This window comes from Callorhinus ursinus, unplaced genomic scaffold (assembly GCF_003265705.2).
Source record: "Callorhinus ursinus isolate GAN/ISIS: 27379988/994484 unplaced genomic scaffold, GSC_fseal_2.0 scaffold37, whole genome shotgun sequence".
NCBI classification, from domain to species: Eukaryota; Metazoa; Chordata; class Mammalia; order Carnivora; family Otariidae; genus Callorhinus; species Callorhinus ursinus.
The window spans coordinates 650,235-672,435 of NW_027397099.1; the positions used below are offsets into that span (position 1 = coordinate 650,235).

The 22,201-nt window shown below is 47.7% G+C and overlaps 2 protein-coding genes across 3 annotated transcripts; one reads left to right on the top strand and one right to left on the bottom strand.

Moving 5' to 3' along the window:
* Positions 1-384: 384 nt before the first annotated feature.
* On the bottom strand, positions 385-21,783 carry AARS1 (alanyl-tRNA synthetase 1). Of its 2 annotated transcripts, none has more exons than XM_025888893.2 (21): positions 21,699-21,783; positions 18,179-18,343; positions 16,982-17,170; positions 16,604-16,749; positions 14,526-14,717; positions 13,331-13,475; positions 12,830-12,975; positions 12,114-12,222; positions 11,808-11,958; positions 10,766-10,890; positions 10,195-10,339; positions 9,164-9,342; positions 7,865-7,978; positions 5,720-5,926; positions 5,023-5,207; positions 3,560-3,668; positions 2,754-2,867; positions 2,036-2,155; positions 1,836-1,922; positions 1,289-1,402; positions 385-937 (listed from the first exon to the last, which is right to left on the bottom strand). In XM_025888893.2, exons 1-21 carry the CDS (start codon positions 21,753-21,755, stop codon positions 752-754), a joined length of 2,985 nt encoding a protein of 994 aa, XP_025744678.1. In that variant the 5' UTR covers positions 21,756-21,783; the 3' UTR covers positions 385-751. The 2 variants fall into 2 exon arrangements, with proteins under 2 accessions (XP_025744678.1, XP_073736127.1); XM_073880026.1 differs by lacking the exon at positions 21,699-21,783 and adding an exon at positions 21,345-21,661.
* LOC112836915 (phosphatidylinositol N-acetylglucosaminyltransferase subunit P-like) lies at positions 6,795-7,327 on the top strand. The gene has a single exon (XM_025888894.2). It carries the CDS (start codon positions 6,905-6,907, stop codon positions 7,289-7,291), a length of 387 nt encoding a protein of 128 aa, XP_025744679.1. The 5' UTR covers positions 6,795-6,904; the 3' UTR covers positions 7,292-7,327.
* Positions 21,784-22,201: the final 418 nt, after the last annotated feature.

The window sequence follows — 22,201 nt, forward strand, 5'->3', positions numbered from 1 at the left end:
GCGTAGGCAACTACTGCACCCGAAGTACCCTCTGCAGCAGAGAACACCTCTGACCTCCCCCAGACACTCAACATCAAGAGGCAGGGGAGGAGGGACACAGGCCTAAGAAATGCAGAGCTTCCCCTAGGAACTGCTTCCAGTAACCCCACGGCCCATCTTCTGTTCAATGCTGAATGCCTCTCTCCATCTCACCCCACCAATTCCCCATTCTATGGGCCACCTCCACCGATGTTTTCAGGTATTCCCAGTGGCCATTCCCAAAGTTCAGGAGTCTGGAGCTGGAGTTGGTGCGGACCGTAAGCCGAAACCAGTGGGAGCCACAGGCTGTCATGTGGGGGCTCGTACGGGAGGCAGGCAGTTAAGAGAACAAATGGCGTCATCGGGTATTGCACAGAGTCCTTTTATTCTCTGCAGCAAAAAGGATCCCTCCCTACAGACCCAGATCCTCAGGTCAGGCCTGCAAAGAACTCTATCTACAGACACAAGCAGGACGATGATAAACGGCAATCCTGGGGTAGTGGTTTTAGACAATGGCGCTGGTGTGTAGGGCTTAGGGCAGAAATGTAATACGTGCCATGAGTCATAGGCCAGCTCCCAGGTGAGTGAGTTCCAGTTACTGCTGGGTTAGGAGGACAGACGGGGGTTTTTAAGGGTCCCAAGATCCCAGTGTCCTCGTGGCAGATGGAGAGCTGGCTGGACGGATGCATCGGGTGAAGGAAGGCTGCTTCCCAGCGGAAGCTGCCCCTACCCCTCAGTTCTTCACATCTCCCAGGTGCAGCTGGGCAAAGGAAGTGGCCAGCTGCAGGGCCTCCTGAAGGCAGCCCACATTCTTGCCTGTGGCCTGAGCAGACACATCTTTGCCACCACCTTTGCCGTCCATCAGGCCTGACACCTGCTGCACCCACTCACTGGCTTTCAGGCCCCTGTTGGCTGCATTCTGGAAGACAGGAGAAGTGGGAGTCAGGACAGAAGATGAGACCCAGGAAGACATGGAGGGGGGAGGAAATGAAAAAGGATGGGGGAGCCACAGAGCCCCACTCCTGCCCTCCTGGGTGCTGCCGCCAGGGCTGAGGCACACGGAGTCGCCAAGCGAGGTATCACCACAGTGAAACGTGTCCGAGGAGAGGGCCTGAGAGCAGGGGCGCTGGAGGAGGTGACAAATGGGGCCGGGAGGACGGCTGTCTCTAACTGGTTGCACACGCACAAAAGGGTCTTGGAAAACAACTGTAAGAACCACCAAGCTTCCAACACCACTCCCCACGGGCACAGGGCTGCAGGGTATTCTGACCTGGGGCACTTGACACAGGCACGTTATCTTGCCAGCTTCGTTGTCCACTGTGAAGAGCATGGCAGAGGTCTGAGGGGAATGAGTCTTGAAGAGCTTCAAGGCTTCATTCAGAGCCTGTGGGGAAAGCTGCTGTCAGGCCAGGCCTGGGGAAGGGGAGCCATGCTCTCCACCGGGCAGCGAGTCCGCAGAGCCCAGTTCTCGGAGCAACCTCTGCTGCCCACCCTCTTCTAAGACCAGGTGCTGGTCCTAGGAGACTGTACGGGGAGGAGGACCCAAGCACAAGGCCCTGCTCACACTCTGGCTCTGAGGTTTGCCTTCCATCCCCAGGAACCGTAGCTCTCCAGCCACCAGATCCCTCCATGGCTCAGCCTAACCTCAATCCCAGAGAACAGGCCCTCAGGCTACCACTCCACTCAGAGCCACAAAGCTCACACTTCAGCCACCAGAGGGCTGAGACCCCGAGAGGAGACAAGCAGTGGACAGGCACAGAGCGGCACGTGGAGTCCCAGCCTCCCCCCAGCCTCCCCCCTGCCCCCCCCCCAGTTGCCTTGGCTGAGGCACCGCTCTCCATCTCCAAGATGACAAGGGGCTGGTTGGGGTTGCTGTCAATGAGCTGCTTTGTCTTCTCCAACACCTGCAAGGAAATCCAGAAGAGAGGTTCGGTCAAAGGCCCAGATAGCTCACCACACAGTCTCCACTGGGTGAGTCCTCGGACTCCCTTCCAGCCACCTGCACGGCAGCACTCACTCGCTTCTGGACATCGGCTTTGCTAGCCCGGTCTAGGTCATCCATGATCTTCTTCAGGGATTTGAGATCCTCTCGGAATTCATCCTTCTGCCACTGGGGGATGACTGCAGTGGCCAGGGCCTGGAACCAGAACCAGAATACCACTGGAATCCAGACCACAAGGAGCTAGGATATGAGGCCCAAGCCTACCCCACCCTTCTGGCTTTGAACACCAAAGTGTTCCCTGACTAGTATCCAGAAGGAGAGAAAACAAAAAACAAAAAGGTATCCAGTAGCCTAGCGACCACTCTGTGAGCAACTACGGCAGCTGTACCAATTAGGGCGAGGGAGAAAGGGGCAGACAGAGAGAGCTGGGACCCCCCGTAAGAGCTGGTCCCTACCAGGCAGTGAACACAGCCTGTGATGGGCTCACGGGAAGCCTCCACATATTAACAGACATGAGAAGGTCTGGAAACAGTGGGCACCCCTTCCCTCAACCCTTCCCTCAACACTGGTGCCCACTCCTGCTTAGAACAGGCCCTGCCATCGGCAGTGGGGGCAGCAAGCAGATTCCAGGGGTCTGCAGACCAGGATCCACAGAGCCCCCTTTGCAAGGCTGCCAGACAACAGAAGTCAGTTCAAAGAGCCACTGCACTGAGAACCAGGACGTGAGACTTCTTCAGGGAGTGTCTGATGTACCAGCCCTGAGCAGGGCCTTGAGGAGGGAGGCCACCCCTACCTCACCAAGGTCAGCGATCTCCCTCTGCACATCCTTATTTGGCGCAGTCTGGGCCTTCACTTTGGCCTCCATGACAGACAGAGTGTTCTTTAAGCTCTCTGCTTTCCTGAGGGCCTAGAGAGGGACAGAGTTGTAAACTCCGGGTCAGGTGACTTTCAGCTTCAGTGCTATCTGTAAACTGTGGCAAGCACTGAAGGCAGACTATGGAACAACACACCCCCAAGACACCAGAAGTTTCTCTGCCTTCAGGGAGCAAGTGTTGGCCGCCTCATGCCCCAGGAAGGAGCGCCCTCCTCACACATCTGACCAGCGGAAAGGCTACACTACCTCAGGCTCAGGGCATAACCAAGAACCCCCAAGCCAGGAGCCCTTCTCACCCCAACGAAATGACCGGTCCTCAAGCCTCAGCACCCCTCAGGCCCCAGCCACAGTCCCCACCCCGGGGCAGCTATCCCCGCACACTATGTGTCTTGAACTAGGCACGTACCCCTGGGGAGATGTGAATGCTGGGGGCACTGGAAGCTACAGCCCAATTATGCCTTACCCTCCTAGAGACAGACAGATGATGGGGTCAATGGCAGAACGTACATATATTTTTAAAGATTAAACACAGTACAGCTAAGCAGTCCTGTGCGGTGGTGGCTCTCTTCTGCCAGGTGGGGGTCAGTGGATGACAGTTCGGGGCGGAGCACTGTACTTCCAATTCTGAGCGCAGCAGCTACGGAACCATCTACACTCCAGATTCCCGGACTGCGTTCCTCCTGCCTTGTTCAAATAAGCCACAAGCCACAAACCGCCGCGCTCACCTTCTGGGCTTCAGCCCCTGTGACGGCAACAATCCTCCGGATGCCCTTGGCGATAGCTTCTTCACTCACAATCACAAAAGCTCCCGCGTGACTTGAATTCTGCAGGTGCCTGAATGGCAGAGCACGAAGTCCACGGTGACAAGAGGGCCCGCACACCCTGGTCCTTACCACGCCCGGGAGCCCGTGGTGAGGGCCTGGGGTCTTTGCAGTTCTGGGAAGCTCCCTCAAGGGGACAGTGGGAAGAGGCCCTTCACGTGGATTTCAGGGGAGGACTCAGGCCAGGAAGCCCAAGAAAGTCAGAGAAAGCCTAGCGGGGGCTGAGAACACACTGACACTGAGCAAGACACCACCCTTCTGAGCTTCAGTGTTCTCGTGTGTAAAATGCGGAGAATTCTCCCTCACGGGACTACTGTGAAACTCAAATGAGATCCATCGAAAGTGCTTTGTAATCCTTAATGCCCAACACAACATTCCTGCTGGCAGGCTCTACGTTCATTCCTGTTTCTGGTCCTCTTTGGAACAGAAACTATATTCTTCTGTCCCTGCCACTAGCTGAGAATATCCAAGGATTACCTTTAAAATCTCACCACAATCCTGTAAAAAGGTTTTATTCCCCAGGCGCTCAGAGAACCTCAAAAGCTCACTAACTTTCAGTCACTGCGAGAGTGGTGTAAAGGCTTTGCCAGCAGCTTCCTGTGCTTCTCAAGAAGGTCGAAAGAGGCATTAATAAGGCAGAGTGGGACTCAGGTGAAGGCCCAATTCAGCTGGGCAGAGGGAGGCCAGGATTGTGGTGCCCCAGATCCCTACTCCATCCTTCACACATGCACCTGTTCCCTGCCTGCTGCCTGCAGGAGGCCCCGGATGGGCTCCACCATGGCCTTAAGAATGTTCTTCTCAACAAGATTCCCCTGCAAGCAGGAACGTCCCAGGCTACCACACCATCCCAAAATGACCCCAAGGGCTGCAGATGACTCCAAGTTGGAAGAAACAAGTGGCTCTTGCAAGCCAACCTGAGCGGGGTGTGCTGTGGGGCCTGACACAGAGGCCCTGAGACAATGGGGTTAATGAATCCCCAGGAATGGAGAAGGGCTAGGACCAGCTCAGGAGCTTGGTGAGTGCTCCATGGCCTTCCTGAATCCTGAATTCACAGGCCTTCTTGTCAGATCAGCCCAGGACACAAGAGCAAGCAACCATGAACTAAATGTTAAGACCATGCTTTTCCCCATCCTAGGAAGAATATTTCATCACAAACCTAGGAAATGTCAATGTCGGACACCAAGGGGTCTGACAGGAGCACAGGACCCTAAAGTTCTTGGGAATGTTGTCTGGCAAGTATATTTCTGAGAACTTCATTTCGACCTTAGAAAAATAAGAGTGGGTCTACCTATTAACTCACATCCTCCCAGAAGAGCACCAAATTAACAAAAAGCGAGTCCATCCACTGCTCCCCCTGATGTACTCACGTTCCCCCACAGAACTCAACAGAAGTGAGCGAGCCAGCAGGGCCAGAGGGGTCCTCCAACAGCTCGGACACTGGGACCCCAATGGAGACGACTCGCACAGGGTCAGGATAGGTTTCATCAAACACAGCCCGTAGGCCCTGGATGGCTTTAGCTGCTGCCAGGGGACAATCCTGGGTGTAGACGGGCTGCCAGGGAAAAAGACAGAAAACAGCTGGGAAAAGATCTTCTCTGGTGGTGCAGGAGGAAGCGGCAGAGGCAGCACAGTCTTATAGGCAGGACTCTGGTTTCTAGTCCTAGCTCTCACCACGTGCCCTGAGCCTCCTGAAATAAGGCACCACGTGTAAAGTCAAGGAGATCAAAATAGGAATTTCCAATTATTTTGCTAAACTGTGAACCAAATCTTATATGGATGCGCTACATGTGAAGAAGACAGAACCAGAAGAGCTCTGGAGGGAATGAAGCAAACACCTCCCTCCGCTCCCTCCCCGGAGGCCCTAAGCCCCCTCCACGGGATGCCACCACTGCCCCTACACCCCGTGCAGTTGAGAATCAGTGCTTCAAACAAATCTGTGTGCTCGGCAGGATGTGGTCCAATGAGGAAGAGCATCAGGACTGAGCAGAAGGCTCCACGGAGAGAAGTGCCAGTGCAGGAAGGAGCGGGGCTCACCACCAAGGGCTGACGCACGATCCGGCCTACCTTGGCTGCCTCGATCATCCCATTGGCAATCTCTTCAGCCTTCTTGATCTGCTGGGTGGACATGGCTCCCTTGGCAGTGAAGTCAAACCGAAGGCGGTCAGGAGCAACCAGGGAGCCTCTCTGGTCAGCTTCCCCGAGCACGGAGCGCAGAGCGAAGTTGAGGATGTGTGTGGCTGTGTGGTTGCTCATGACGGGCCTCCGTCGGGGCTGTGAAAGGCAGGGACGGCTGGTGGAGAGGCCTGCCGGTCATCCCCCAGCACCACGCTCTCCTTCCCGACTGCTAGAATTTTAAGCGGGACACGTGGCTGCCTGCAATAAGGGATACGTTTCCCTCCTTCCCTTGCAGCTAAGTGTGGCCATTTGACTACCTTCTGGTCAGTGGGTTGTGAGCAGATGTGATACACACCCTTAAAAAGGAAGGACATGCCTTCCCCTTCCTCTTTCCCACTGCCTAGAATGAGAAATAAGAGTTGGCAAATTATGGCCTGTGGGCCAAAATCCAGCCTTTTGTCCATTTTTATAAACGGGTTTACTGGAACACAGCCATACCCATGTGTTTATATATTACCTACAACATGAGAGGTATACAGTTGTGACTGAGATGGTATGGCTCACAAAACCAAAAATATTTACTATCTGGGACTTTCCAAAAACAAAAAAAGTTTAACTCCTGGCCTAGAAATGGATCCAGTGGCTACCTTCTTGGACTATGAAATCAAGGGCAACACCCCAGGAATGAGGATAGAAAAACAAGCAAGGAAAAGCTGGGGCCTATGACTCTGTGGGGCAGACCCTCTGCATCAGCTTGGACTTTGAGAAACACATTTATACCTTGTTTTAAGCTATTGTTATTTTGGAGCTCGGTTACATGAACAGAACCTATTTCTTAATACAGGATCCCGGACTCCTGAAGAAGTATTCACGGTTATTCTGGAGAAAGGCAATCCATGAAACAAGTCTATAAATCTCAACTAAAGTCACTGTCATCTGGGGTACCTAGCTGGCTCAGATGGAAGAGCTGGTGAATCTTGATCTCAGAGTTACGAGTTTGAGCCCCACGCTGGGTGTAGGTTACTTAAAATATATAAAGCTCTTCCGCGGTGGCAAGCAGAGCGATCCGGCAGTCCCCGGCGCTCGCGTGCTCCGGGCCGGCAAGGGTCGCGATTGTCTAAAGCCACAGGGAAAATGGTGGAATATTCACCATCGCCATTGCCAGAAAGAGCGATTTATGGCTTTGTTCTTTTCTTAAGCTCCCAATTTGGCTTCATCCTGTATCTCATGTGGGCATTTATTCCTGAATCTTGGCTAAACTCCTTAGGATTAACCTATTGGCCTCAAAAATACTGGGCAATTGCATTGCCCGTCTACTTCTTCATTACTATAGTAACTGATTATGTACTCTTATTTGGAATAAACATGATGAGTACCTCTCCACTCAACTCCATTCATACAATCATAGATAACTATGCTAAAAATCAACAGCAGAAGAAATACCCAGAAGAAGCCATCCCAGCATTAAGAGATATTCCTATTAGTGAAGTAAACCAAATGTTCTTCCTGGCAACTAAATAACTTTATGCCAAAAACTAAATTGTATGTAGACTAACACCAAGCATTTACTATAATTTTTTATAATAATTTTGACCATAATTATTTTGACTCTCTCGTACCCAATATTGAAATGTAAACAAAGTAAGTTGATTCTTTTAGATTGTTATATTAATATTATAAAAGTTCTTGAGTATTAGTTATTAGTGAACAGAATAAATAAAATACTGCATTATCATAAAAAATAAATAAATAAAAATAAATAGAATAAAATAAAATAAAATCACGGCATCTGACTTTGAGAACATATCCATTTAGTAACTCACAGTTGCACCCCTCATAAAATGTTCTCCTGCATCAGACTTAGAATATTCTATCTATTCACAATTTCACTTAGGAGTGACAATCATGACTGGACCAATTTAAAGCCAAAGGAGATGAATTCTTTTCCTAACGTGTATCAAGTCACCATGACCTACACTTGAAATATCTTGGAATTTTATAAGTCAACTATAACCTCGATAAAGCTGATATTTAAATTAAAAAAGGAGAGGATTACTAACCAGGTCCAGAGCCGAGCAGCATAACATAACTCACCTCGTCAATAAACAGCCGGACCTGGTCCCCAACTCTCAGGCTGCCGTAGATGGTCCCTATGTGCAGCACATACCCCCCTCGCACCTGAGCGTTCTTCACTGTGAACTCTGTTTTCTAAGAGGAGTCCAGGAGGAGAACAATATGTAAATAAGCCCAAATATATATATATATACGTGTGTGTGTGTGTGTGTATGTGTATATGATATTCTCTCTTTATATATGTTACACATTCTCTAAGCCCCTCCTTACTAGTGTGTGTGTATACCCTTATACATACATTATACCATTAATACCATTATAGTTATTGTATATATATTGTATGTATATATATACATGCACCATTATCCACTGAAAATTAATAAAAAGGAACCACACTGATGTGGAGCCCAGTGACTAGAAGGGGAAGCTCGAGCAGGAGCAGTAGTCAATTTCAGAAAGAACTGTCATTTACAGAGCCAAGCGGAATCTCAACAGGAAAGAACCATCAAGTACAGGCCCTAACAAGGAAAGATGCACACTGCATCTCCTAGGAGAAATCAACTACCCCTGCAACTCAGCCAATGAGAAACCATCATCAGCCCAGACTTGCGATTTTCTCCGAAGGACTTGACTTTAAAACAACCCCTCCCAACTTCCTCCTCCTCCTTCTCCCTAAAATGTCAGTCCCTCTCCTTCCTTTGCTGGACTTGCCTGGGGTCTTGCCATAGCTTGCGTGTCCCAAATTGGCAATTCCCTGCAATTTCCCAATAAACTCACTTTTCCTGGTAAAATAACGGTTTCATTCTTACAGTTTAACCATAGCTATTTACCATTAAATATAAAGACCACTTTATATGTGTACAAATATATGTACATATATCACACAGACGTTCCCTTAAGGAGCATCTTAGAGAATTTAAAACCATCATAAGGAACCTGAATCCCATGAGACAAGGTAACTCATCCAAGATCAGAGTCAGCAATGGCAGAGCTAGAGGCTGAGGCTTCTTCAAGGAAGTCTGCCCTCCAGAGAGCTACCTCTTCTTATTCATGAGGAAAGCCTGGAGGAATCCAGGATCAACCAGTGCAGCCCGACCACAGGGATTCTGCTAAGTGGGACCTAATGGCAGTGGGATCAGTGGTACAAGACGCAGCTCCCTTGGCCTCAGAAACACTGACGATGGACCACACCCAAAGATCGGTTATGTCTGCTCCCCAAGGCCAAGGGTGTGAGGAGCCAGAAAAGCTACCCAAGTCCAGGCCCGGCCCTGTGCTGGACGCCCCCATCCCTGGCTAACAAGGATGAAATGCTGGGCTCACATCTTCGCTGCTGTCCTCAACCTTCACCAGGTAGCCTTCATCATAGGTCTGCCCGCCTTGCTCAGCATAGAAACAGGTCTTGTCCAGCACCACGCCACACTCCTGGCCTGTGGACACTTCTTCCAAAAACATCTTATCCCTGCGCAGAGCCATCACTGTAGCCACTGCGCTCTCAAAGGCTGTACAGAAGGGAGAAAGCAGGGTCAATGACTTCTTTCACACATTCGTGGTCATCTTTTGCTGGATTCTATTTCTCAAACTCTCCTTAGGTCTTAATTGTCTAATTTTATTTTACAAGCAAGACCATTAGACTCCACAAAAAGGCTTAAGAGCAGGGAATGTTAACAGCAGAGTGACCTTGGGACCGAGAGGCTTTCCAGGGGAGACTTTCACATCAATGGGACAGTTCTGGTCACTCTATCTCTGAGCTATTGAACAGTAACCTAGCGATTCTGAGAAGTATTTAGGAGTAGTAATAAATTCCCTACTTCCAAGGTCAATTCACAATGTACTCATTTTGTGGGCTTGCTTGGATAGATTCAGGGATCTCTGCTGAAGCAAAAAAGCGAAAACACGTATTGCCTGTTTCTTTCGATTCTTAACTTTAACTTACTTATTTAAATTAAGTAATCTCTGTACCCAGTGTGGGGCTTGAACTCATGATCCCAAGATCAAGAGTCCTATGATCTACCGAGCCAGCCAGGCACCCCTAGAATGTTGCTATCCTGATGCAAAATTCAACAGCCACTGAAGATTGTATCAATGCCAATTTCCTGGTTTCCTGAAAGGTGTTACAATTAGGGGTAACTGGGTAAAGAGTACAAAGACTGTCCCTGTAAATTTTTTCACAACTTCCTATGAAGCTATAATTATTCCAAAATGAAGAGTTAGAAAATTAATTGCCCCGGGTCTCTAGAAGTATAAAATTACAGAGCATGACTCCACAGCACTCCAGGAGAGGCTCTGTCAAATACCGCAGGTTCCTAATCTGGAGACTTGGCCGAGGTACACACAGTAACACACGAACGTACCGTAGCTCCCACTGGAGTCTGAATGGTAATTATACTTTGGGGAATCGTCTGTTGCTTCCAGACCCTTCTCCCGGAGCTCTTCAATAGCATAGATGTCCAGCATAATGAGGTCTTCCCCACCAGCTCCCTTGCCCTGTGATTTCAGCTGCCAGTAAAAGAAATAACCAAAAGTTACCCTAATGTGGGAAAAAGAATTCTGAAGGACTACAAATTGCTAAACTAAGCCCAATATAAAGCTCTAGAACAGTTTTTCAGTCTCAGCACTACCAACGTTTGGGGCCAGGTTAATTCTTTGTTCTAGGAGGCTGTCCACTGTAGGATGTTAAGCAGCATCCTTGACCTCTACCCACTTGATGCTGGTGGCATCCCACCCTCAGCTGTGAAAACCTAAAAAGGTCTTCATACATTACTGCCAAATATCCCCTGGGGCCAAACTGCCCCTGCTTGACACTCACTGGTCTTGGGAAAAATAGAATTCCAAAGACTTTAATAGAAGGAAACTCTTGTTATTTGCAGCCAAGTCCTACCTTGTTTGGTGTCGGGTTTCCTGCTCACTCCCCAAATTCTTTACCTGGGCCAGTTTCCTCTCCTCTTCAAATCCATCCATATCCACCACCAGGCCCTTCTCTTCAGCAATCAGTCCAGTGAGATCCACTGGAAACCCATAGGTGTCATAGAGAAGCCAAGCAGTGTCCCCTACAGAGCACAAAGGAACTGTGTAAGAATGACACAGACAGTCCCCTCCTTTGCCACCCCAAGCCCTTCCCAAAGGAAGCTGGCAGTGACAGAAGGAACTGGAGACAAGGCAAGTTAGTATTGATTCTGTTCACTTGTCAGAAAATCCATCAACTCTTTCAGAATTGAACTAGAGGAAGTACAAGAGGTCTCCTGGTAAAGTTCTGTTTCTTAATCGGAACACAAGTGTGTTCAGTTTGTGGAAATTGATCAGGTTTTCCCCTTGTTCATTATACTGCAATAAAAATTAAAAAAAAAATTTTTTTTAGGGGCGCCTGGGTGGCTCAGTCATTACGCATCTGCCTTCGACTCAGGTCATGATCCCAGGGTCCTGGAATCGAGCCCTGTGTCGGGCTCCCTGCTCTACGGGAAGCCTGCTTCTCCCTCTCCCACTCCCCCTGCTTGTGTTCCCTCTCTCTCTGTCAAATAAATAAAATCTTAAAAAAAAAATTTTTTTTTTTGGAATTTTCCAGTCTAGAAAAAACAAAAAAGAAAAAAAGCCAAGCTGCACAGCACTATATACCATATGTTCCATTTTTGCTGGAAAACACACACACAGGCCCCTACATACATGTGTATGCAAATAGAAAAAAGCCCTGAGTAGTTATACAACAAACTCTTAAGAACTGTTACCTCTGAGAAATGAGTTTAGGAAAGAGAATCTTCATTTTTAACTTCTGTTATTTAAATACTTTACCACAATAACATATTACTTTTACAATTTTACTATAAACCCCACTTTATACCAAAAGCAGTATAACCAAGCTATCCTTAGCCCTTGGGAGACACGGGACTCCACTGTCAATTGTGCAAAAGGGCTTGCCTCTTCTGGAAAGATGAACCAGCCTGGGTGAAGAAAGGAACAAACCGGTCCTTACCAGGAATGGTTTTACAATCTCCCAGGCTCTGTATTTTCCTGTCCAAGATGCGGCGCCCTCTGCTGAGAGTCTTGAGAAACTGCACTTCTTCTTCATTAATGATGTCCTTCACCATATCTGGGTCCTTCTTCAGCTCAGGAAATGCGTCTCCCTGGCAAAGGGGAAACAGAGACATGGGCTCAATGAAGACAGAGACCATTCCATGACCCCCCTAAAAACTCTCATTAACAGTATGCTAACTCCCACCCCATCCCTCTAAGCTATGTGCATTAGGAGAACAGAGGTTAAGCAGGGAGATAAACCTACCAAGGACTGGACGACAACATCTACTAACGTGGCAAAGAACCCCCTGCTGGCATTGAGTTTCTCATGGGAATATCGAACAGCCCGGCGGAGAATCCGTCTCAACACATACCTAAAACAGGCAGAAGACCACCTCCTCTAGACAACCTCCCCAGCTAGGCATTTTGTAATAGGGCTTTTGGAATTCTCCCCAAAGCAACATGACCAGCTTTTTGTCTTTCTCTTTCAGAGACTTTCTTTTATCCTAAGACCTTTTTGTGAGCCCCAGAGGTCATTAACATTAATTCCAGCAGAAAACTCAGGAATATACCCACAAATATGCATCAAGGGTAACCCTAGTTTGTTTTTCTACCACATTCTGCTGACCCAGAGATGGAGGCAAGTTCAGCCCAGATGGCTGATGACCCAAATCCCAGGTCCTGTCAGTAATAAAATTGCTCGGGGCTAGCCAGTATCTGCCCCATCCCCACCCTCCCAATATCCTACCAGACAACCTAAAATACAATCTCTATCTTATCTTGTACTTAGCAGCAAAGATTTACTATAGTGGAACTCTGTAACACAAGCTAAAACTCTCTTAATCCCTAAAAAAATATAGGGATCCCTCCAACCACCTAAAAGAAAAAGAAAACAAGAATAAAGAATGGCTTTAAGTTCCACAGAGAGCCATCAAACTCACAGTGGCAGTCCTAACCCTGCCCCATGTGTACCAGACTTACCCCCGCCCTGTGTTGTCAGGTCGGCCACCATCGGCCAATGCCACGGTGATGGTCCGGGCATGGTCAGCCAGCACCCGATAGGCCATATCGATCCCATCGGCATCATCAGCACCAACTTTCCCAGCATATGGCCGGGCACCTGTGCCCTACAGATAAAAACCAGGAGGCGGCTCATTAGGAAGCACCCTTCTGACACTGCCTTGCCCTAGAAGATTCCAAGAGGACTGAGCAGGCATGGGGAGCAGGATGACCCTCTTGCCAGATCTTTTAACACCAAGAAAGGGGACAGCAAGAGTAAAGAGCCTCCAGTCAGGTCCCTGCACTCAACAAACCACAGTGCCTCGTGCTCAAGAGCCTCTTAGGTTATTAACAATTAAATTGACAGACAGTCACAGGTACCCTTAGCTGGCAAAGATAGGATTATTTTATCTTTAACAGTATTGCTAAGAGTCCGACCTAGAAACCTCCAGATGTCTGCAATGTTTGCAATAGGACCAGTACCTTCTGAATGGCTTCGAAGTAAGGAACAAAAAGGTCAGTGTCATAGTTGGACATCTTATTCTGCAGTACCGACACCAGTCGCTCCAGACCCATCCCTGTGTCGATGCTTTTCTTAGGAAGAGGTTTCAAAATGCCATCGCTTTCCCTGCATGATCCAGAGAAAGGGGAAGTTGAAACAAGGACTCCAGGTGCCACCCCTTCCCACTGGTTAAAACTCAGTTACATAGCACAGATTACAGACTCTATTTGTCATCTGCCTCTGCCCGATTTGGTGGGAGGAGAGTGGAGGGGAAAAGGGACGAAGTACTCTGGGGCCTATTAAAGAATGAGGCAGGCACTTGGTGGCTCAGTTGGTTAAGCATCTGCCTTCGGCTCAGGTCATGACCCCAGAGTCCTGGGATCGAGCTCCACATTGGGCTCCCTGCTTCTCCCTCTGCCTCTGCTGTTCCCTCCCACTTGTTCTCTCTCACTCGCTCAAATAAATTAAAAAAAAAAAAAAAAGTGAGGCAAGCCTCAAGCAAATGAGGTTTTTTTTTAAATAATTTTTTAAAAAGATTTTATTTATTTGACAGAGAGAGAGGGAGAAAGAACGAGCAGGGAGAATGGTAGGCAGAGGGGGAAGCAGGCTCCCAGCCCAACTGAGCCACCCAGGCGTCCTGGAAATGAGCTTTAAAATCGCAGTCCATAGGGGTGCGTGGGTGGCTCAGTTGGTTAAGCGTCCAACCCTTGGTTTTGGCTTAGGTCATGATCTGATAGTTGTGGGATCGAGCCCCACATCAGGATCTGCACTCAGTGCGGAGTCTGCTTCAGATTCTCTCTCCCTCTCTCTCTCTCTGTGTCAAATAAATAAATAAAATCTTAAAAAATTAAAATAAAATAAAATCGCAGTCCAAATTACTGCAAAAATGACATTATAGGAATAGTCCTGAAGCAGGTACTATGTGGAATAAAACTAATTTACAAAAGATTAGTTCCAGCCGTGTCTCAGAGATCAGAGGGAAAGAAAACCAGAGAAATAAAATCTAAATAATGTCCACAAGATCCCCTGATGCCTTTAGTGCCTGCTTTAGCTCTGCTCCACTGTCCCGAAAGACGAGGATGAGAAGATAGCCTTGTGCTCTGAGTTCCTCTTTCCCTACTTGGCTTAGGGAAAGGTGCTGCTATTAGCAGCAACAGTTCAGGACCCCAAGGCCACCTGTTATACTGGATGAACACAAGGTTCCAAATCTCCAGCACATTGGGGTCATCCTGGTTGACGAGGTGTGCAGCATCCCGGCCACCAATCCGGTCATAGTGGATCTCACTGCAGGGACCACATGGGCCTGTGTCACCCATCTCCCAGAAGTTATCCTTCATGTTGCCAGGGAGGATTTTGGTGTCATCCAGCCTGCGGAGAGTAGGGAAGATAAGCCCACTTACAGCCACTGACAAGGATTCTGCCCAGACTTGCATCCACTACAAAAGGAGATCCTTATACATTTCTATTTGGGGGGGAAAAAAAAAGGCGCTCTCCTTGGCAATGACTAATGCTGAGCCTGCACAGCAGGGACTAAAGAAGCAAGACAGGATTCTTCTCAGGAGGGACTACAACAGAATACAAAATATACATAAGTAAAGAAAATATCGTAACTAAATAAAAATGGGAAAAGATAGGGATAGAGCCTAGAAAGGAACACATGAAAATGAAATCATCTATGCTGAATATGACCAGAATTTAAGCAAATACTTTCTTTGCAAATGTTCCTTCATTTTATTTATTTATTTATTTTATTTATTTTTTTAAAGATTTTATTTATTCATTTGAGACAGAGAGAGAGAGAGAGAGAGAGAGAGAGCATGAGCAGGGAGAGAGGCAGAGGGAGAAGCAGGCTCCTCGCTGAGCCAGGAGCTCGATGTGGGGTTCGATCCCAGAACCCTGGGATCGTGACCTAAGCCGAAGAGCTTAACCATCTGAGCCACCCAGGTGCCCCTGTTCCTTCATTTTAAAAAATGGAAGCATGGGGCGCCTGGGTGGCTCAGTTGGTTAAGTGACTGCCTTCGGCTCAGGTCACGATCCTGGAGTCCCAAGATCGAGTCCCGCATTGGTCTCCCAGCTCAGCAGGGAGTCTGCTTCTCCCTCTAACCCTCCCTGCTCTCATGTGCTCTCTCTCTCTCTCATTCTCACTCTCTCAAAATAAATAAATCTTAAAAAAAAAATAAAAATAAAAAATAAAAAATGGAAACATTAGAAGCATTAAAATGCCTGCTGAGTATTTCAAGTCACTTTTCTATGGCCCAATTTAGTCAAATTTTTCACCTTAAAACGATAACAAAAGGAATTTAATAAGATTAAAATTATTTCTAAAATACTGAACTCTGCTGAGAGCTGCTAGATAACACAGCACTCAGAAAAGATTGTGCACAATGGATAAACAGAGTCCAGATATACACAAGCCAAGCAAAACAGGATTCCCGGGGAGCCTGAGTGGCTCAGTCATTAAACGTCTGCCTTCAGGTCAGGTCATGATCCCAGGGTCCTGGGATCGAGCCCTGCATCGGGCTCCCTGCTCGGCAGGAAGCCTGCTTCTCCCTCTCCCACTCCCCCTGCTTGTGTTCCCTCTCTCGCTGTGTCTCTCTCTGTCAAATAAATAAATAAAATCTTAAAAAACAAAACAAAACAAAACAGGATTCCCAATCAAGAGTAGTATTTAAGGTTCAAGTGTGTTACTGCCCTAAATGTCCAAGTACATGTAGACCACAGAATCTAACCAAGGAGGGGTTTCAGACCAAGTACCAGGGGAAGCTGGATTGGAATAATATTACTAGAGTAAAAGTAATTAATTAATAAATGAATGAAACAGAGAAACTGTGCTAAGTGTGATAAAAAGCTATGCCTTTTTTAAGAGTTAAAGTAAAAAGCATAAGAAAAAATGAACAGGGTGCCTGGGCGCCTCAGTCAGTTAAGTGTCTGACTCTTGGTTTTGGCTCAGGTCATGATCGAGCCCTGTGTTTGGCTCCCTGCTCATCATGGAGCCTGCTTGAGATTCTCTCTCCCTCTTCCTCTGCCCCTCCCCCTACTCACCTTTGTCACTCTCTCTCAAACAATTCTTAAAAAAAAAAAAAGACAACAAATGCACCAAAGGATAATTGTTCCCAGTCACTCCCACCTCCATCTCAAAATGCATAACCCAAAACAGGAAATGGCAATGCACTCTAAGCCCTAATACCCCACTGTGGCACCAAGTCAGAAATCACTTCATTCCTCCACACTCAACATGTGAGATGCATTCTTACCCCAGGTTTTGCCAAATCTGTTTGCACTCCAGGTCTGGTTCTAAGCCAGCTGCTTCATCCCCACCAAAGTAAGTAACGTAAAGTCTCTCAACTGGAATGCCAAACTCTTGGGTGAGAAGCTCCAGAGCCATCTTACATGCCAATTCCTACAAAAAGAACAAAAAGAAAGATGTGGAATGTGGCCAAACCAAAATCTATTTAGTCTGAGTAGAAACAGTCCAGATCCTAGGAACACAAATATAAAACTATAACATCTTCACTATCAACCCAGACAAATTCAGGATCAATTTATACAAGACATCCAAAACATAAACTGAAATCATCAAATGCTAGGCACTGCTTCCAGGAAGTCTTAGTAGATTTCCTCTTTGAGCTTACCTTGAAGTAATCTCCAAAAGACCAGGAGCCCAACATCTCAAAGAAGGTGTGATGATAGACATCCTTGCCCACGTCATCTAGATCATTGTGTTTGCCCCCAGCCCGGATGCATTTCTGGGTATTGGCAGCTCTGCTCAGCTTGGCCATAGGGTGAGATGGGTCAATAGTGTTCAGAAAAATGGGTTTGAACTAAAAAAGAAAGGGAACATTTCAGCTTTGACAGAGTTGCAGATCTATCAGGGGGTCACATGGTGGCAGGAAGAGACCACACAGAAACTGTTCAGTTTGTGATTTAATTAGCCTGGAATACAGAAACTCGCGAGGCATGTGGCCTGATGGGGCCACAGCAGAAGCAGCCTATGCTGGAGCAGCCTCTCCCTGGTCCTAGGTCTCAAACGGTCTCCACCACTGCCAGCAACACCATCTGTACTAGGGAAACACCTGCTGGATCTATGGTAACAGTCAGAGGCTGATGTGGTGAAATCCGAGCTTCTTCAGGAGTCTCTGGTGGTCAGGGCTTGTAACATCTTTCTGGAAGAACTTATTCTAAAAGTGATGTGTTGGGGGCACCTGGCTGGCTCAGTCAGTAGGGCAAGCAACTCTTGATCTCAGGGTCATGAGTTCAAGCCCCACGATGGGCACAGAGCTTACTTAAAAAGAAAATAAATAAATTTTATTTATGTATTTTTTTTCAAAGATTTTATTTATTTATTTGAGAGAGAGAGCACGAGAGGGAAGAGGGTCAGAGGGAGAAGCAGACTCCCTGCCGAGCAGGGAGCCCGATGTGGGACTCGATCCCGGGACTCCAGGATCATGACCTGAGCCGAAGGCAGTCGCTTAACCAACTGAGCCACCCAGGCGCCCCGAAAATAAATAAATTTTAAAAAGTGATGTGCAGGCTTAATGGTAAAGGTGATAAGGAAGAAAAAAAATTGAGATCTATTAAGGGAGTAAAATCAGTACAACTTGGGGCGCCTGGGTGGCTCAGTCGTTAAGCATCTGCCTTTGGCTCAGGTCATGACCCCAGGGTCCTGGGATCGAGCCCTGCATCAGGCTCCCTGCTCCGAGAGAAGCCTGCTTCTCCCTCTCCCACTCCCCTTGCTTGTGTTCCCTCTCTCACTGTGTCTCTGTCAAATAAATAAACAAAATCTTTAAAAAAAAAGAAAAGAAAAGAAAGGAAAAGGAAAAAACCCTTACCTGGTTCATGCCCGCATTGGCAAAGAGCAAAGTGGGATCATCCAATGGGATGGTGGCAGATGAGTGAACATAGGTGTGCTCATTTCTCTTGAAGAAACCTATAAATCGCTGCCGGATTTCACTTGCTGTTAGGGTCGAGTCCATCTTGAAAATAACCCTACAGAACTAACCACAGAAAAAAACGAAGGAAAATTAGGGGAATTGAAACTAAGAGATATGTAGGCATTACACAAGACTCCTGGCTTCTCAGGCCAAGTCAAAGCAGGACACCGGTAAGCTGTTTGATCCTAAAAGCTCTATCTTGTAACATCCAAGGCTAAAATCATTATCGAAGCAAAACTTGCTGTACCAGCAAACAATAGCCCCACGTGTTCTTCCTTTCCATGCCAACCTCAATAGGTTCAATACACCAACACATCAAGTAGAGCAGGAGTGTTTTCTTCATGTGTTCATTTACTCCAAAATATGAAAATGTACATTGCATCCTCTGTGCCAAGGCCTAGGCCAGGAATTAGGAAATGGAAATAAAAACCTCATGGTTTACAGTCCAGCAAAGAAGCCTACTAGGGCTGGGGGAATGCTCAGGAGACCTGGGTTCCAGTCCTAGCTGTAAACCCTTACGGAGTCACTTCACCTCACCAACAAATGGAGGGGTCCATACGAGATGAACTCTAAGGCCCCCTCCAGCTCTGTGTTCATCTACATGCCTAGAATCTTGCAAAGTCCCACTATCCCTAAAGCCAGGGTCTCTAGGTTTGGCCTGACCATCTTGGGGAGGCTGCTGTCAACAGCAGTGGACCTGCGGATGGGCCTAGTTATACAAGGGACTGCCTGCAAGTAGGACTATACCTGCCTCCACCTAGCCTGAGCACCCCCAGAACAGCTGGCAGGCAGACTGCTACCTTCCCAGCTATTAGGTTACTAGGGGGTGAGGAAGTTGCAGCCATCCTGAGGAGGTCAGCTCAGAGCCAAAGAGAAAGGGGTTCAGAAGAGAGAGAAGGGGCGCCTGGGTGGCTCAGTTGTTAAGCGTCTGCCTTCGGCTCAGGTCATGATCCCAGAGTCCTCGGATCGAGCCCCGCATCGGGCTCCCTGCTCAGCGGGAGGCCTGCTTCTCCCTCTCCCACTCCCCCTGCTTGTGTTCCCTCTCTCACTGTGTCTATGTCAAATAAAGAAAGAAAATTTTAAAAAATAATAAAAAAACAGAAGAGAGAGAAATTTAGGAAATGAAACAACTTGACAACTTCAAAGCTCTTTCATATCTATTACGATTTCCCTGAAAGGCAGGTTGGAGAAAAGTGATAGCCCTTGGTGGGCAGGTGCCAGTCACTGGCATGGTGCTACAGTGTCATCAGCACTGGGAAAACGGGAATGACATTAGTCTCTAGAGTTCAAGACCCAACTCTAACCATAAATAAGTCACTTTGTCCCAAATTTGTTTCCTTTTTTTGTTTTTCAGGTTTTTTTTTTTTAAAGATTTATTTTTTGAGAGAGAGAGCACATGGGCACAAGTGTAGGGGAGGGGCAGAGGGAGAAGCAGACTCCCTGCTGAGCAGGGAGCCCCATGTGGGCTTGGAGCCCCATGTGGGCTTCGATCCCAGAACTCTGAGATCATGACCTGAGCAGATGGCAGACACTTAACCCACTGAGCCCAGTTTCTTTTGTAAAAAAGTTGTATCTAACTCTGCCTACTCCAACCGGCTGTTGTGAGACTCAAAACCCATCAGTTATTTGGAAGCAACTTGTAAACTGGAAAGCACTAAAGGAACATGGATGCTATTACTTCAAGTCACTTAGTGCAAAGTTGTTCTTTCCCTTCTAAGGAAGATAAAGATGTACCCAGTGATTTATGGCTAATCACAATTTCAAATGATTAATTCACAATTCAATCAACTCATTACTCAAACAAAAGCCCTTTGGGCGAAAAGATGGTGAAACACTGGCTGAAAGAGCCCAAGAGCAGACCAAACTCCCACAGATAAGGACTTTGACATCCTTGCAAAGGAGTCAAGGCTAGGGTTTTTAGAAACTTTGCCACACCACATCCCTCCTCATCATGACTCTCAATGAATCTTAATGGTGGCAAAAATGAATGTACAGTGGCAATTCTGACTGAGCAACATCTGAGCAGTTTCAAAATGTTCCCTGTTCCTCCTCTAAGCAGGCTGAGGTAAATAAGCTGTATTCCAAAAGACTCGTAAATTTCCCATTTTGCTTACTCATTTAACATATATAAATGCATACTGTGCCAGGAACCAAGATGAATGAATCTATGACCTCAACGGGGAGACAGTATAGAAAAACTGCAAAATGATGTAAGGATCCAATATATTCACTATAAGCCCTATAGAGGCAGGGACTCTTAAAAGCCATGTCACCATCACAAATTCATTTATTCAATATATACTGGAAGGCTGTATATATTGTATATCCACTGGAAGGTGGGAGAAAGGATGGAGATTCTACTTCCCAGTAGAGGCTGTAAAGGTCTTGAGTACCTTAAATCACGCCGGCCTTTGGGTTTAAGGCTCCAGTGGTAGGACCTTTCAATGTGCCAAGTCAGCTGTCTACCCTACCCCACTCTTGCCCATTTCCTAGTTAACTCCTCAATTTTGATATATATATACATATATCAAATATATATATTTGATATAATTTTGATATATCAATTCCGAAGACACTGATTTAAGGAAGCCTTCTCCTTCTTGATCCCAGATTCTCCCTATTTTTTTTTCCTCCTAGCTCCAAGTGTCTTCCTTTATAACTTCCACACCCATTGGACTGCTTGCTCCATGTCCATCTCCCCCCATCAGGCTGTAAGTTCCATCCCCGTGAGAATCATGACTGGCTTTTGCTCACCATAGGGGAACAGCTTCAACATCTAGTACAACGATTGCTAAATAAGTATTTCAGGATTAGTATGGTCAATAGCAAACTGTTAGCGAACTTAAAGCACACCAGGAATTGCAGACTCTCTTTAAAAGTAATAGCAGAACATGATGGGGCATAGAAAGTGCTTCCAGATGAACCTGAACCAGTACCGGCTAGTTTTAAGAATTCAGGATATGGCTCATAGGGGAATTACACCCATCTAGACCACCCTGGCGCCCCACCTCCCCCACAACCTCTTCGCCCGCCCCTGGGGAATTAAAACCGGGGGAGATAAAACCTCAGCTTTGGGCGGGCAGTCAATGGCAACCGTGATCCTCCCAAGGTCTTGGTCCTCGGCAAGGCCACCCGCGCGTGGCCACTCCGCCACCGGCGCCCTAGGGGGCTACAATATGCCTCTCTCCCGCTGCGCAGTAGCCAGGCGGCTGCCCCCGCCGCGAGTCCAGCCCAGGCCCCGGTTCCAGAGGCCTCGTGGGGCCCGGCCCCAGGGACCCGCTGGGGCGGCTGCGCTTTCAGGCCCCCGACCCAGCAGCTCTAGCGGCGCCGCAAAACTCCCCGAGGCCCATCTGCTTCTCCCGAGGGTCGCCGTCCCTAACTCTTCCCTCATAGCCCACCACCCTAAGCCAGAGGTTACCTGTTCCCGCAGACGCGCAGCGGCAACCGCGGGGAGTCCCAACAGACCGCAACTCATACAGCCCTGCCCAATCAGTGCGTCCCGATGGAAAGTGCCCCGCCTAGACTTACCTTACGAGACATTTATTGGTCATCCAACATGCCAATCAACTCGAGCACGAATCAGCTTACTAGTTGTTTTCCGGGAAGGCGGCTCTAAGTCGGCTGATGCAACGGACGGGAAAAGAAGAGCAGGGATACGTCACGTGACCGGGTAGGATGCGGGCTTCTGGAGGTTGACATTTTGGTTTGCAAAGTCCTAATAGTTGACCTGGTTAATAAGGGTAACCGGCGACGTGTGTTTGGTAGAGGTCACACTCTTGGTATACATGAACAGTTCTGTTCATTTTAGTTGCAAAATGGTGTGCAGACTTAAGGGATTCTGATTTCTTGTGCCCATGGTTACGCTTGTCTTTGTCAGACTTTGGATTTGGTGCGGAAGAAATGACTTACTCGAAGAGGGAC

Bases quoted from the DNA above. Each gene is read 5' to 3' on its own strand.
- LOC112836915 (XM_025888894.2), top strand. From the start codon at position 6,905: ATGGTGGAATATTCACCATCGCCATTGCCAGAAAGAGCGATTTATGGC.
- AARS1 (XM_025888893.2), bottom strand. From the start codon at position 21,755: ATGAGTTGCGGTCTGTTGGGACTCCCCGCGGTTGCCGCTGCGCGTCTG. The intron at 16,750-16,981 runs GTAAGCTCAAAG...TTCTTTTTGTAG, and splicing joins CTTTTGGAGATTACTTCAAG to GAATTGGCATGTAAGATGGC. The intron at 14,718-16,603 runs GTAAGAATGCAT...TACTCTCCGCAG, and splicing joins CAGATTTGGCAAAACCTGGG to GCTGGATGACACCAAAATCC.